We start from the raw sequence: 15,784 nt of genomic DNA on the forward strand, positions 1-15,784 counted from the left end.
TGTTGCAATCCCACAGCCAACTTTCCTCAACTGTGGCTCTCAAAATATTAAAAACGAGTCGCAATTATTGCCGATTGAAGTTTCTTTTTATCTACGTTGAGAATTAAAACAAAAGTTCATGTGAATTTCATACTTCAAAAGTCATTTGCTTCTGGACCGAGAGGCTATTAAAAATTCTTAGGGGCTGAGAAATATAAAGCAAATAATTGATTATAGTGCTTGAAAACTAATTTAAAGAAGTAAAAGTTTTTTAATAATATAATAGCAAAAGAACCTTGAGTACATATTCTCATAAAAATTATAAATTTGAAGACTAGCTTGGCTTAAAAGTACGTTAAAGTAGGCCTCAACAAATTTTTTTTATTCAATGTTGAGAGCAACCTCATTTATTTTTTTTTCTCCACGTCACGAAAATCCGTTTATTACTAAAGGACCAGAACTGCAATTTAAGCAGAACATTTTTCCGGTTGAGTAGATTTTCCCTCATAATTGTCCAATTCGGAACAGGATTCCAACCCTTTTTAGATGTATGCAGCTCGCTGAACGAAAACCAGACGAAGACGCGTCGTAAAAGGAGCAGTAAAATCCAGTGCCAGCAGCTTCTTTTTCTATGAATAACAAAATGTGAAGACTCATCAGAAACCCGTACGCGTATGGGGCGCGTTCGGCCGATTATGTTTTTTTTCGCGTCCCCCCAAACGCCATTAACGTTGTCTTTCCACCAGATGCACGTCATTCAAATCGGCTGCCGCCCTTTTATTGCACTTTGCCGCTGCTTAGTTGGCGATTTTTCTCCGCGCACAGACGCTAAATAATGAGCAATTTTTGCGCCAGGCTCCTGCTTGTCTGAGGCGCTCGCTCGCGCGCTGACTAGCCTATATGTTTATCTGTGGAAGCGCATTATCAGCTTCACGTGACTCCGGAGCATTCAATCGCGTTGGTGGGTAATTACTTCATACAGGGCCAATGCAATCAGCTGAAAGCATCGCACTTGAGCAAAACACACCCAGTGATTTACTGCCGCCGCGCACACCATTCCGATAAATATCCATTTCGGGTGACGTGTTTTTTCCCCGCGCGCGAGCTGCTGCGTGAGGTGCAAAAATAAAATTTTCAGGCCTGCTGCTTTCAACTGGTGTTTTTGTGCCGCTGATAACGGACCGAAAAACAATTAAAGCGGCAGCAATTGCTCTCTCTGCACTCCAAGTCACCTCATTTGGTTCATATGTGTGTGTGTGTAGATAAGACCGCGCATATATGAGTTGGTTTTTGTGTGCCAGTATTAATATTTCATATTTCAAAGATTAGATAAAACTAACGCTCTCTCGCAGCAGGCAGCTATTTCTGACGAAATCGTTATCGCCCTATGGTCAATGTCTGCGCGCTTTTTGTGGCGTTGGCGAAATTTCTTTTGGTGACATTGCGCTGACGGCTCGAATTTCAAGCTCGGTCAGTGCGCCAAAATTACGAGCAAAAGCAAAAAGGGAAGACCGGCGAGATTAGAAACGAGCGGGGCATCACGCTCTTGGGGTCAATTTCGGGGAGAGACCCATTCAGCGGAGAGAGAGAGAAAAAAAGAGTCTTTATGAACCATTGGGCAGAGAGAGTTGGTGCTGCTGACGTGAGCGAGTCGCAATCAGCTCTTGAGTCACCACTTTAATAATAAATGGCCTTATCTCGGTGCATTGTGTTCCTCCAAAAAGCCGCAGCTCGCTCGGCCGACGATAAAAAGCACAACTTTTCTCCCGCCGGCAGACTGGCCGGCCGCCGAAAAAATTGTGAGGGATTCTTGTTCTGTGTTATCAGTCAGCGGAGAGGAAGGGATGTTGAAATTCGACTCCGCTGGCTCGCAATAGCCTCTGCATTATATTATTTCGGGCCCTTATATGCAGCAGCCGAGTGCAGATGGCTCATGTGACACTACTACATACTCCAGCGCAGGCCATGTGTCCCATGCATAACACGTGGTTTGTCGTCTGGCAACGCTGCCTACTTCATTACTCGCGCTCGGCAAACAAACGCATGACCAGCAAGCAATCAAACCAGAAGTTCTCGTACGAAACTTAATCCGGCCCTGCAGCCAACGGCACACACAGAGCTTTTATTGGGTATTAACCCTTTCAACCCGCGCTCGCTCACAGATACATATACGCCTGCTTTGAATTTCAATGCACGTCTTAATCGTTTTAGGACGGAAAATCCTTCCTTATGGAAATGAGGCGCTGTTAATTTCGGCCCGTGTTCGCCTGGAATTATTCATCGACGGCCTCTTCGTTACCGAGCAAATAAATTTATTCCCCAGAAGTGCTCTTGTCTAACTTTACTTAGACTGTCTAAAAGAAATTGCCACATTTTGATTTAAAACGTAAATTGTCGGCAAATTTTAAAATCGTCTTTTATAATTTTTCTTGCGCAACAATATCAGGATTTTGATACATTTAAAACCCTTTAACAAGTTAACCATTTTGTTTTATAACCAAGTTAATTGCATTGCGCGGTTACAAAGTTATTTTATTTCCAAATCGCCTTGAGCTGTTGAGAAACGGGTCTAGAAGGTAAAAATAAACCCGGGCTGTCCCGTGTTACACCAGGCCGGTTCGTTTTCTCGGGTAAAACAAGGACGTTGAGGTCGCAATAATTATCTAGTAATTAATACAGTGTGGTTGGCGCTAGGAAGAGATGCGCAAGAGAGAGCTAGAGAATGGCCACAGAAATAATATAATTTGTCTTGGTGGTGTTGCGTAGGGTCAGGCTCACGCAGCAGTCAGAAAACACACAGAACTCGCGGCGGGGTGGGGGTAGCTGGGAATGTGTTTTGTAAACGCGCAGCCTCTTCTTTTATTCCTGGGTTGTGTCTTCCTCTTTTTCTTACCACCTCAGGTGCAGCATTGTGTTGCCAGAAACACAAAGGAAGCCAACACATTATAGCGTAGACCGCCAGATAAATAATAAATCCTCATTCTTCAGAAGAGAATTCATTTTTATATACGTTGTCGTATTGAATTGCACGCTTAATCAAATCGTCAGTCGATCGCACTTATTCTCTGTTTTTTGTCTCTTGTTCCGTTCGAGATGGGAATATTGATTAGGGTAGTGATAGTGCTGTGAGGCAACTCAACAGAATTGTTGTTGGGAGAGGGAAAAGAGAGAAGTAGAAAGAAGCACGGACTTTTGGCGCAGGGGAGAGTTACAAATATCCATGAGAGCAGGGGGATGGTTCGGATGGATTGGGGTGCGAGAGTGACGTAATGCAAGTGAGCGAGAAAAAAGAGAGTGACTCGCACGATTGCTGCGCTGCCTGGAGGAGTTCAGATTTCCAACTCCCAAACTGCCGGCTTGATAGATGAAGCGACGTGGCGTTTATGATAATAAGGCACACGCCAATTCGCGCATCCTCCTGCCGCTAATAAAAAAAAGAAAGAGGCCTCTTCGTACGTTGGAGGAGTTGCTAGGCGTGCGCGTAGCTAACGGTTCGTCCGCCTCGCTATGGATCCATACTGCACTTTTGTATAGTGCCAGCAGCTGTGTGCGAAAGTGACTGCTTTTCACGCGGGGGGAATGACCTCTGTGATATAATGCAATAATATAATTCCACCTCTTTCTCTCCAGCAGCAACGTATGTGTACGTGTGTGACCCGCAATTGACTTCTGCCGCTGCTGGAAGAGGGCCAGAATTATTAAATATTATATGGCGACTGCGTATATGGAAATGGCTGCCTGCGTGCCCTTCGCCTGCTTTTTACTTCTTAATTGCTTGAAATCGCTCTCTGCGGTGGCAATTTCTCACCCCGAAAAACTTAAAAATAATTCTCATTCCTATACGGGTTGTATGGTCAAAGAAAAGAGTGGTACAAGAGTAGGTCCAATAAATTGAATCCTTCAGGTCAAAAGGTTTTCTCCGAAGCGTTGAATTTCAACGGACCGAGCAAGAAATTAAAACTAGCTTGTGTGGCTGCAGCAGAGGAAAAGACCGGAGAGAGCTGTTGGTGTAATATTATTCTCGATCACGCACCGAACAATGGAGATAGACCATCTCTCATCCATCTCACGCCCACAACGGCCGCGATGCAGCGTGTGCAGAGAAATGAGAGCCTCATCATCGTGTCTCACACACACACAACAATGGGCGGCAATAATTAGGTGCATCTCTCAACTCGACGTGCTGCATGTTTTGACGGTCAAAACGATTTTCCGGGGCGGGTTGAAGGTCTCAAGAATTCCGACTCGTTTTTGATCTTGTATTCCCCTTTGTGCTGAAAAGCCCTTCTGCATCATCTCCAGAGAGAAAGAGCGCGGTGCATTTTAAATCAGTGGAAAAACGCTCGCGAGCGGGCGACGAGGCTTCACTTTTATTTGACCTTCAACTCGCTGCTTGCCGCGCGCTCGGCCGCAATTTTTATGCACAGAGATAATTTTGCAAATGTATTATTTATGATTATGAGTGACAGGAGTGCTGGCCAGCAAGCGCTTGGCACTCGACAGGCCTCAATTGAGCCCTCGCGGTGCAGCGAATTGATCGAAAGTTTGTGAGCGAAATCGGCCCTAGCTTTTTGTTGTCGTGAAATCGATTGTTTCAGTTTGACTCAAGATGGGAAGATACGGGGAAAAGTTAACAATAGATTGAAAGACGATTTTTAATATTACTAACAGAAAATTGTTTGGAAAAAAATCTTTAAAGAATTCGACTGAAGCTCGTACAATTAAAAGGGATAAAAATAATAAAAATATTCCAATGAAATTGATAATATATTTATTCAACTTTAAAATTAAATTTTTCTGTAGAATTAAAAAACTCTGTGCTGACTTAAAAAAAATTTAATCTACAAATCAATAACCTACAAAACTATATTTTAAGATAATCGTTGCCAAGCGATTTAGATTATAAATTTTTCAATTGAAATTAACAGAATATTAGAGATCAGGGGTTGAAACATCGAGCTTGGAATAATTTTATCTTCATTCATCTTTGGGGGCTATGCAATTAATAATACTGTGGCGGTGTTGCCGTTTTAGCTCGAGCACACTCCAAGCAGTTGTGTGCGCTCAGCGGTGCACATTTCTCGTGATAAGCTCGTGAAATTGACTCACGCGCTCTTTTGCAACGAGCGAGTGCGTATGCCTGCATACTTACTTCACATATTTTTATCTGCGGAAAAGCTGTTAGTCACTGCGCGTATTATTTGCAATTATTGTTATATTTGTTGGCGCGCACACGCGGCGCACTCGGGGGCGACGGTCACATGAAAAACGAATAGAGACGTCGACTTTTGAACGCTGCTGTTATCTCGGAACAAAACGTTTAAAAATTTCACTACACGCCATGTTATTTCGAAACCGTGTGGCATTTTGATTGATAAATTTCCAAGCCGACGCGCGAATGCACTGCACACTCTCTATCTGCATAATTTATCGCTCTCATTATAGAGCGACGAACGGGACATATGCGAGGTTTGTACTATTGATCAAGCAACGCACACAAAACGGTGGCGTGATGTATATTTATATTTGTTTGTCTCTTGTTTGCACTCGGAATATTATTTGTTGATCAAAACCAAAAATCGGTCGCAGGTCCACGCCTGGACCTATACCAATGGTGATAACATCAAGGCCGCCGATAAGCCTGCGAGTATTAATTATGTATATTTTTATCCGCGGGACGACACCGTCGCTCTCGCGAGTCGCGAACGGACCCTTTTTTATCTGCCCGCGTTGAGAAAGTGACCGCCGGGTCAGAGGTTTTTCTTTTCGACGTTATCGCCGGGCTAATTAATTGCGACTTGTTTGTGCGAGCAGTCGGTGAACCCCACTATCAATTTTGGAACGCGCACGTACGCAATTGTATATATTTTGGTTTATCACGCGACGACTGTTTTTCCTCCTTCGCTGCTTGCCAACTATACTGCACAAAACGTTATCCATCTCCAGTGCCAAGGCTGAAATAAATAGGGAGCGCTCGGACTGCCAAATTCATGTGCGCGCGTTTCTTTAATAATCTTTTCGGCGTACAGTGAACATTTATTACGCGACCGCAAGTATTTTTAACAGGTTCGATAAAAGGAAATTATATAGCGGCGTGGTTTTTGCTCGACTTCAACAACAATAAGTGGCCTTGCTTTACTTTTAATGGAATATAAGGTGAGAGCAAATTAGAGCATGTAAAAGATTCTTAAGGCTTACCTTAAGGTGGCTTTTCAATTGAAAATCATATTTCTTGTAAATTCTTGATAAAAAAAAAAAAAAATAAAGGGTTGGAGTAAATTTCAACAAAAATCTAGTTGAAATTATTTTTTTTAATTAAATTTCTTATTTGAAACACTATCTCATTTTAAGGAGATACTTTCGTCACTTCTCAGGTGACGGTGAAAAGCATAGAAATTCATAGTTGAAAAACTCTCTAATTACAAAAATTCGCCCGGAGCCAGCGACCCCTCCGACCTTCAGAATAGAACATCTTGCAGCTACGAGTGTTGAATTACTGCCGCGCTAGATTGCCCTTTCGCTCGGCTGACTTTTGTTTCTCTGGAGCGCCGAAGGTGGAAAATACACGCAGTCTCACAAATTTACGCACTCGGGTGCCCGAAACCATTTTCGATTTTCGCCAGGGGCCTCCGTGCAATCGCTTTGGTACAAAAATCGCTCGGTGTGGAAATAGAAATACACAGTTCCGGGAAACACAGGCAGGCATTTTCTTTCCTAGACAAGAGCGCAATTTGAGCGAGCAAACACCCCTGCCAGGCCGGGTGATGGGTAGCGAAAAGTGGTTACGTGCACATGGTGTGTTTATTTGGCGGACCATGTGCCAGCAGCAAGAGCTCGGGCCGCCTCGGTTGGCCCGGCGCGCAAGCAGCACCCTGATCAATACAGCTCACTCAGTGTGTATAGTATTCCGGCGGCAAGGGAGGGCGGAGGGAGGGCGCCGCTGGAAAACAACCTTCTGTCGCCAGCAGCAGGGCTCTCGCAGGCAGGGCAGCTGACTGCATTTCGCGCCGGGGAGGAAATCATACATACGTTGATTGAATTAGTTATTCATTGACCCAATTAGCAGCCGGGCTGTTGAAGCGATTAGCATAAAACGGAGGAGATGCGTCAAAGATTATTGATAGAGAAAAAAAAATTACACTTTTGATAAACCAGCCGCAGTTCCGGATCGCAGGCCAACCGTCTCTCTGTTGGCGACCGTTATCAATTTATTTGGATTATAATTATAAATTAAATGCAAGAGATTTAAGATTATCAAAATAAGCTATAAATCTTTAAGGTTGAAGCGAAAGATTTGCACTCAAAATATTGACATTCATTTTAATTTATCAAAACTTAAAAAACCTAAAACCCCTAAATTTTTTACTTAAAATAAATTTCAATTTTATTGATTTTTATTAAAATTTGTATACAATTTAAGCTATCGCATTTAAAATGTAGGTTTTTATATAAAAACTTAAATTCAATTTATTATTTATTTAAATTTTCAATTTGTATATTGGTACAAATTTCTAATCTTCTTATTAGACCTCGGGGGAAATCTGAGCCGAATCCTTAGGCCCTACCACGACTAAAGTTCTGCGAGCTGCTCTCCATCCTAATAAGCATTTTTGAAGATTCGTTTAGGAACTGCGGTTGCTTTGCAAGCCACGGCGTGTGGGACCACCCTTAAATTAAGATGACGTCACTTCCTTCTTCCAACGACTGCTGCAGGGGAGTTAATATCACGTCAAGAGCAGCTAGTCTCTGCACGCTGCATTCATTTTTCTCGCTGCTGTGCATCGGTTTTCTGCTGCCGTTTGGCGGCGGCGGCGGGTAAAGCACGCCTAATAAATTGATTGCCGCGCACGATAAACTCGCCGGCTGCGTTTGGGGGAGATTTTTATTTGCGGCGGCCCTGGGGAGAATTTTTTTCATAAACACTTGGGGTGACAAAACGCCGTTTGTCGCTCAACTTGTGATTGTTTCCTTTGTTTCTTTTTCTCTTCTTGAGAAGTCTCGTTTTTTATTTTATTCTCACTCTTTGGGGGGATCATTTTTTCGTAATCAGAGAAATTGCTCGTTTTTTATTTGCTTTTTATTAGGACCGGTTTGCGAGGAAATTGTTAATATAAAAAAGAGCTGGCTGCTGCGGGATTGATTCTCCAAAGCATCGCAGAGGATGAAAAATGAGAGCTGCACTGATGTTGCCATAAAGAAGCTTGGCCGGATATAAAAATAAGAAGTCAGTTTTGCTCGGGGGTCGTCGATAGAGCAGCCAATGTACAAAAGACGCACACTTTTTACTTCTGCGTGGCGCTAACAAGCAATGATGATATATTTCCCCGAGTCACCAGCTAGATTCAATTTATATCCTTTTCTGTATACATAATATAAACTTGCACAAAGAGAAATAAAAAAAGAGATAGCATTGCGCGCTTGAGAACGCGTAAAAATATAAATTACGCTGCGGCTGAGAATTCCATTGAGTTTTTTCCTTGGAAATGCATATGTGTGTAATTAAAAGGAGTCGAGTTAATCTGCTCATCAGCAGATGCGAGATATGCGGCGCAGGTTAAGAAAAACGCAGCCTGTTTAATTGATTCCGTCGGCAGCGTGACCTCTGTTTCGCCAAAAAAATAGCGACTTATGCGTGCAGCGCAGGCAGGCAGTGCGCGATTCTAATCTCGCAATTACAAGTTAATCTCGCTCACGAGAGCGGCGGTGAGAAGAAGTTTTGAGCTCTTCTCTCTCTGTCGAGTCGCAGGCAAGCGAGCAGGCGATCAAAGTGTCGTTGCACTCGCTCGCACACACTATAATAGCAGCGATGCGTAGAGAAAGCTCTCGCGAATCTGCTGCGCCTGCTCGGACCGCCATACGCACGCCGGAGCAGCGAAATTACGCTCTGCTCCGAGGTACGCTGCATTGGCCAGAGAGATGATGTGCCCATCCGCCCGCCGCCGCCACCGCTCACGAAACAATGCCTCATTTGCATGCCCATTCCGCCTGTGCAATAAATTCGGGCAATAAAAGTCGGCGAATAAAACGCAAGTGCTCTTTGTGCAGAATATAGCCCATTAAGTCGCACGGAGCCTCGGATTTCCTCGGATTTTGAAACGAAACGCCCCGTTTGCTTTATGTGCTGGAAATTGTGCTTTCCTTTTCCGTCGGCCAACGGTCCGTGTAAATAATTCTTTAATTAAATTTTCCTTCTGGACGTGTTTCAACAAAGAAGGTTCATGCTAAAATCCGTCCCTTGTCAAAGTTGTAAAAAAGTTCATGTGTGCAACCCGCAGAAAGCCCGCTTTCGTTGTTTTGGTGAAAGGTTGATATAGTATTTAGGTTGAACTTTTTTAATTTGGAATATTCTGAGACATGAATTTTCTCGTGTTATTTAAATTATTCCACTTGCCGAACCGAGTTTTTTTCTGTTGGAGCGCAGTCTTTTTCCCGCAAGTTTTGCTCTTTATGGCCCCTCGCTTTTCTCTAAAAACATGTTTGCCCTTTTAACTTTTTATGACGATAGAGACATTTTTCCGGCACAAAAACAACAGAAAGTCACATCATCATAAATTTGGATATCCCTCTTTATGGCTCTGTATCGGACTTTCGCACACAAGCAATTTGCATCGGCGGCGACCCTTCTCCCGTTTCAAAAGAGCTTCACGTGCGTCAAGGGGACAGATGTACATACGTTGAGCGGAGAAAGAGACACATCACGTACACACGCTTGTCGTCGCATTGTTTGACAAAGTCCATGTTTGGCCGAGCGAGTCATGCGAACAATTGATGCCAAAAGTCTCATTATTTATTTCTCTCTCGCGATTGCTCATTGTTGCCCAATCTCTCCGCAAATAGCGCTGCCCAAAAGCGTTTCGCAAGGGCCTGTGTGCGCGTCCTCTTTGTTTTTCTTTACCTCTCCTCGTATTTAATTGCGGGTCGGTGCGTGCGTGCAGTTATTATATGCGCTAGCGAGCAATGAAGAAGAAAGAGTGCAGCCTCTTGACAGGCGGCCAAGTTCCGAAATGCCGCGCTGACGTCACCCCACCAACTTTCGACACACTCACAACACCACGCAGGCCTGAGAAATGAATTTTGAAACTGTGTGTTTGTTTCAAATAAGCCTCGCTGCGCGGTGTGTGACTGACTAACTGAGCAGAATCGCTGCCGAATTCAGCCAGCGTGCGTTGACCCCATTAATTCAAATGAGAAATTCGCCGCCGCGCGACCTCTGCCTCGGACGCACTGGCCCACGCAATCTTATCGCCCCTCCATCTGCGTGCCCGATTTCAGTTTTATATTATTTTTTTCCCTATTTATTCATTCTCTACTCCTTTGTTGTTTCGCACTATTTTCAAACGTACGTGTTGCAACTCGTTGGCCACGCCGTCGTACCGTAACCTTCCCACCTGCGCGCGAAAGCTAAAATTACGCTCGCTCGGTTCTCTCGGTACAACAGTCTTGTGTGCATTTTTCAGTTGTCGTTGCAAAATCCGGCGCCGCGCGAATAGTTGTGCCAATTACTCTGTTGACGTGCGCCGCCAGATGGAGCAATTCTCTCGTGAAGTGAATTAAAATGGAAAATAGAAATCAATTTACCAATAAAATAAATAATAATGAATAATGGAACAGTTGCAAAGTTCATGAAAAATTTCAACCATTCTAAATCACACTGGAATAATTTTTCCGTAGTATAATTGTTTTTACACAACTTTATTCCATTGCATAATATTAATTAAACTTCACAAAAATCAATAATATTTTTAAAATAAAAATAAAATTGAATCCACAAATAAACCAAAACAACAATAAATATAATAATGAAACAACTTGGCAATTCCAGACCATTCATCATTAAATTTATTTGAAGTCGTGAAATTAATTCTTGAATAGCGATTTGGAGATGTAAATTTTGAACATGGGATGCGGCTATCTACTTTAAAAGCGCTCAGTGGTTTGGCATGCAAAGGTAATTAAGCCATCGTGCCACGCCAAAATCGTTAATTACCGAGCGAAAAAAGTCCATCAATCGCTGGAGCCTCTTCTTGGCCGTCACTGCCTGCAAATCATCTATCATTAAGGCGATTGCGGCCTTGCATCGCCAAACTACAAAATCTCCTTGGGAATAATATCGCGAGTAGTTTGATTCCGGCTTTGATGGAGTGAGATAATTCAGCCGCCCTGATAAATAGAGAGGGTTGCGTTTGCAGCTGCTGAATGGATAAACAGCATGCCATTCTGGCGCGTGTCCTCCGCCGCGTCATGGCTGAGCTTTGCCGCCCGAAACTTGCGCACACAATGTTTTAAGTCCGCGAGGGGGTTGATTATTAATACTGGTGCGCTTTCGTACTTTCTTTTTTGCTGCGCGCCCCGCTCGCTTTCTCGCTTGCTCGCTGCAGCGGGGGGAGTTTTGTATTTTATGTGCTACGTGCGAGCTGTGAATGCAGCTGCTGCGCTGCTGGATGGAAAAACCACCCCCTTGCCAGGGTTGCAGGGGCTGAATGAGTACAGTGCATGAGTAAATAAACGCATGCCAAATAAATTGATAACTTTTGCTGAGAGTGTGAGCGACGCTCTTGCTGCTGTGCCAAATCTGACGTGACCAAATAAATTTGACAGCATTTTATTATAAATTTATTGCTGCGTTTTGATCCGTAGATTCCCACAATAAAAAAGTAGTTTAAATTTTGAGGGTTATCAAACACCGATTTGAGGTTGTTAAAGTTGGAATTTAAAAGAATGATAAAATTACAATTTAAATAAAAAATCTATCTTGTGGGTTGTCCTTGTTTAGTATGTTATTAGAAATTAAATTTCAAACCAGATTTTCAGCCTATATTTTAAATTTAAACTTAAAATTCAATTATTAAACAACATGCAATTGTTGCTGGAGCTAAATTACGCCTTAGGAAATACAATTTTTCTCTCTCACCAACTCATCCCCATCAATTTTGCTCCATTCGATCATAACCGGATAAAATTGGTCACGGTTGTACATGGTATTAAAAGTCGATTACGTGTGGGTTTATGTCTAACGGCCAAATTTTACGACCTCGACAGAGAAAAATGTAAATTCGAAGCAGCACGTTTTTTATTTTCAAGATCTCCGATGCGTTTGTTGTGGCAGCCAAATTTTCGATCGTCCAGATAGCCCTCGGAATATATAAATAAGCACGTTTTTTTCTTTCTTACCTGGCTGCTCTCGCCTGCTCCCTTTTTGTTCAAAATGTTGCTGCACGTAGCACTACTTGGTTAACAAAGAAGGTCCTCGAAGGCCGCTTCTCTTTCTCTCGCTGCAAGAACAAAGCTGACACTCAAAGGTTGTGTATGAATTAATGAGCAGTATTGCAGCAACGGACGGCCGCTGGCAATGGCGTCCCCATCACAACACCCATGCATCTTCGGCTGGGCTGATTCTGATTTCGGTCCCCGGGGGCGCAAACGGAAACCGCCCGATCCGTCCCAGGAGGTTGAACATTCGCACAAGAGAGATGAGAGAGTTGTCTTCTCTCTGCAAACGCAAACAACCCGCGGCCCCTCCCTGTTGAATCAAATTATTTCCCCGGGATTAGTGTTGAATTTTAGAGTACGCGCTAATGGAAGCAAGTTTGCCGCCACTCACGAGTGAAATATTGAGTTCGACTTTCTTCTCTAATCTCGTTTCACGCCGTCCGCCCTCCTTGCAATTATTTTTTTTTTCATCTCCCCTAACTTTAAATATAAGGAAACTTGTAAATTTTTAAAGATGGAATTTTAGAACCACTCTGCGGCCGCTTTTATTGGAGGACGATTCCTGGCAAAACCTTGGCTGGTTTTTCTTCCTGCCACCAAGATGAGAGGAGTAATTAGCCCGCGCGCACTCATTACCGCCGCTGCGCGATATTTTCGCTGATTGCCGAGCGGTTGTCGGATTACTTTCCGAGAAGCAGCAGCAAACCGTCGTGCCAAGGCTAATCCTTTCACATGCGATCCACGTGGGTGCCTTGATCTGCCCGGGCTTCTCTCCAGATTATTTTAAGCCAATTATTGACTACGCTAATTATTAGGCCACTGTTCCCACTTTTACTTTCTTCTTTTTTCCTTTTACTTTCGGGCGCACGCACTTTTCTTTGATATATCTCAAGTTTTGCCGTTTTACTTTCTGGAGCCAGAAATAGACGATGAGACGGCACATTTTGGCGCTTTTTGTTAAGCTCAATTTCAGCAGCTTCTCTGCCGGTCTTTTTGTCACAAGCTCCTCCGTACATGAAATATTCCCCACTTTTTGCCGCCGAATAAATTTCCTGGCTTGTCTCCACCTGCAACGCGACCGCAACGAGCGGGCCTTGTAAATCAACCAGCAGATATATTTGGACGTTTTTGCTCGCAACTCTAATATTATTCCACTCGCTGCTGCTGCGGGGCTGAAATCTGAGCGAAATTTTCGCCAGCAGAATGGCACCAGACAGGAGACACGACTTTTTTCCCCGTTCAAACCTGCAAGCAAAATTCTGAGTAGTTTTTCTTTTGTTTTATCATGCTGTGATGAGAATAAAATATTTAAGAAATTTGTTGGAAGAGCAACAAAATTCATAATTTAAAAAAAACGTGAATTAAATCAATTAAACCAAAAACTCTTTTCATTTTGGCCGCAACTTGCCAGTATGTATTGTCTGAAAGCTGTTGACGCCAGCTTAAGATTAATTGTAAGTTCAAATTCTAAATTTTTATTATTTATTCAAATATTCTCAGCAGCAAATTATTGTCCTTTACTTAAAGCGATTTTAAATTATTAAGAACCCGTGTTGTTTTTTTCTGCCGGAGCAATTTAGAAATTAGCATTCGGTGGCCACATGTGCACTTAATGTCGCGCAATTGCGCTTTTGCAGTGGCTACTGACCCGAAGAGTGGTTAACGAAGAATTATGGGTCGGTTGCGAGAAACAAGAACTCGGTGGCGGCAGCGGCGCACGGGTAAAATAATACAGTGGTGCCGCTGACATCATATTATTCGCGTTACATCGCAGTCCTACGACAAGGACGTTGAGTAAAATGATACTCGCTCACTCACTTGCAAACTTCTTCTTGCGAAATCGCCTCTCTCGTTGCAGCAACTGCGCACTTACAGCGCGGCTGCTGCTCGCACACAGAGCGACACACACTGAAAGGAAAAATTAATCTTGCGGGGAAGAAAAAAAGGCTCCTAGCCTCCTAGCTCTGAAAAGAAAACAAACTTCTTGCGTTGATCGAAATTCAGCTCGCCTGCAGAGAGGAGAGAGAGAGAAAAACCGTCGGATGAGAGAGTGAAATAAAAATATTACATCTATCTGCTGAATGCGATTATAGGATGACGTGGGCGTTTATTGTGTGCTGCTCCTTTTATAGAACTTTGCTGCTGAGGCCGTCGGAGCAACAAGAAAAATGAAAATGTGAATAATTCAAGCTCTTGCGCAAACAACTTTTCAATGCGAAAAGCTCTGGTGATCCATTATGCATATCAATGGGGAGTTGTCGCGAGATAAGAATTAGCTTATTAATGCCAACCTAAAGTTCAATTCGGAGAGGTAGATCGAATATTGACATTCAAGCTGTTGGTATTTCGTTTTGGTATACAAATCAATAGAGAAGGGCGCAAGAAGGGCCGTGGTGGGGTGGGTCTAGAAGCTTGGCAAATCAGACACGTCGCCTATGAGCGTGCACGATATCGATCTGATAAATAAATTCGGTACACACACATATATAATGTTGTGGTCCTGACCAGCAGCAGCAGCAACTGCCAGCCAGCGCACATAAAAAACACAAGAGTGTGTGATGCTGCCGGAGTAGTTATTAGCGAGCGGCGTTGCCACATAGACGCTAGTAGTGTGTGTGTGATATTACACTCTGTGTATATTTATCTGCGCCCGAGACCAACCGACGAACAAATGGTGGTTGAGGCACCACCAATTATTCCACGTTTGAATGCACGGCCCTTCATTACTATTATTATTAGCCGTCGCGTAAAATAGACGGCCTGGGTGTGCACCCACCTGGATGCGTTCCAGGCATGACGGATTTTTTGTTGCATGTGTCCTTGGACAGATCGAATAGGTGGCATTCCCAATAGCCAATTACCAATTAGAATGGCTCGATATTGAAAACTACACATAATGAGGCACTTACTGCTTATCAATTTTGCTCGCAACACATCCGAGAAAATCTCAAATTTGGGACAGTTTGAATTTCGTCTTTTTAATTTTGATGCAGGGCAAAGTTGAAAAGCGTGAACAATTTGACATCAGCGGCCACAAACGAAATTACTATCGGAAGAAAAAAAGGCTATTACCCAAATGCAATCAAGGCCGCGCGCGTTATTTTCCATCGAGAAACGAATTCGACGCCATTAGCCACTTCTTTCTGTGAGCAATAACAACTCCCCACACGAAATAATAATCTTTATCTCCAGGGAAGGCAGACTGGTCTAGCTCGTTTCTGCCAACTCGCGAGAAAAAGTGCAAAATCAGGCAGAATTATTTACTGTCAGCTTTTTCTACACTCGTGGCTAATTTGTTTTTTCTTATTTGTGTTTCAGGCGGGCGCACTTACGGACGTGCCTGGAGAAACTCAAGGACATGGTGCCCCTGGGCCCGGAGTCGTCCCGACACACGACCCTTGGCCTGCTGACCAAGGCAAAGCGCTTCATCAAGGTGCGTGTTAATTTGTCATTGGTGGCAGCGGCCGCTTTTTGCTGCTGCCACAGAATTAATGGTAGCGTTTGTTTGACCTGCTGGCTGCTACTGTGTTGCTCCAGCGGCTCGAGAGGAGAGAAACAAACTCTCTTGGCAACCAACCGCCGCCGGAGCTCGGGA

The 15,784-nt window shown here is 43.6% G+C and overlaps 1 protein-coding gene across 2 annotated transcripts in view; it reads left to right on the forward strand.

Moving 5' to 3' along the window:
• The window catches only part of LOC132198019 (max dimerization protein 1-like), a 35,731-nt gene that overhangs the window by 6,061 nt on the left and 13,886 nt on the right, over positions 1 to 15,784 (forward strand). For both annotated transcript variants that reach the window (XM_059621692.1, XM_059621691.1), the window contains exon 4: positions 15,508 to 15,622. In XM_059621692.1, coding sequence (XP_059477675.1) covers positions 15,508 to 15,622 — 115 coding nt within the window. The remainder of the gene's footprint in view (positions 1 to 15,507; positions 15,623 to 15,784) is intronic.

Source organism: Neocloeon triangulifer, unplaced genomic scaffold (assembly GCF_031216515.1).
Source record: "Neocloeon triangulifer isolate White Clay Creek 2 clone unplaced genomic scaffold, ASM3121651v1 ptg000012l, whole genome shotgun sequence".
Taxonomy (NCBI): domain Eukaryota; kingdom Metazoa; phylum Arthropoda; class Insecta; order Ephemeroptera; family Baetidae; genus Neocloeon; species Neocloeon triangulifer.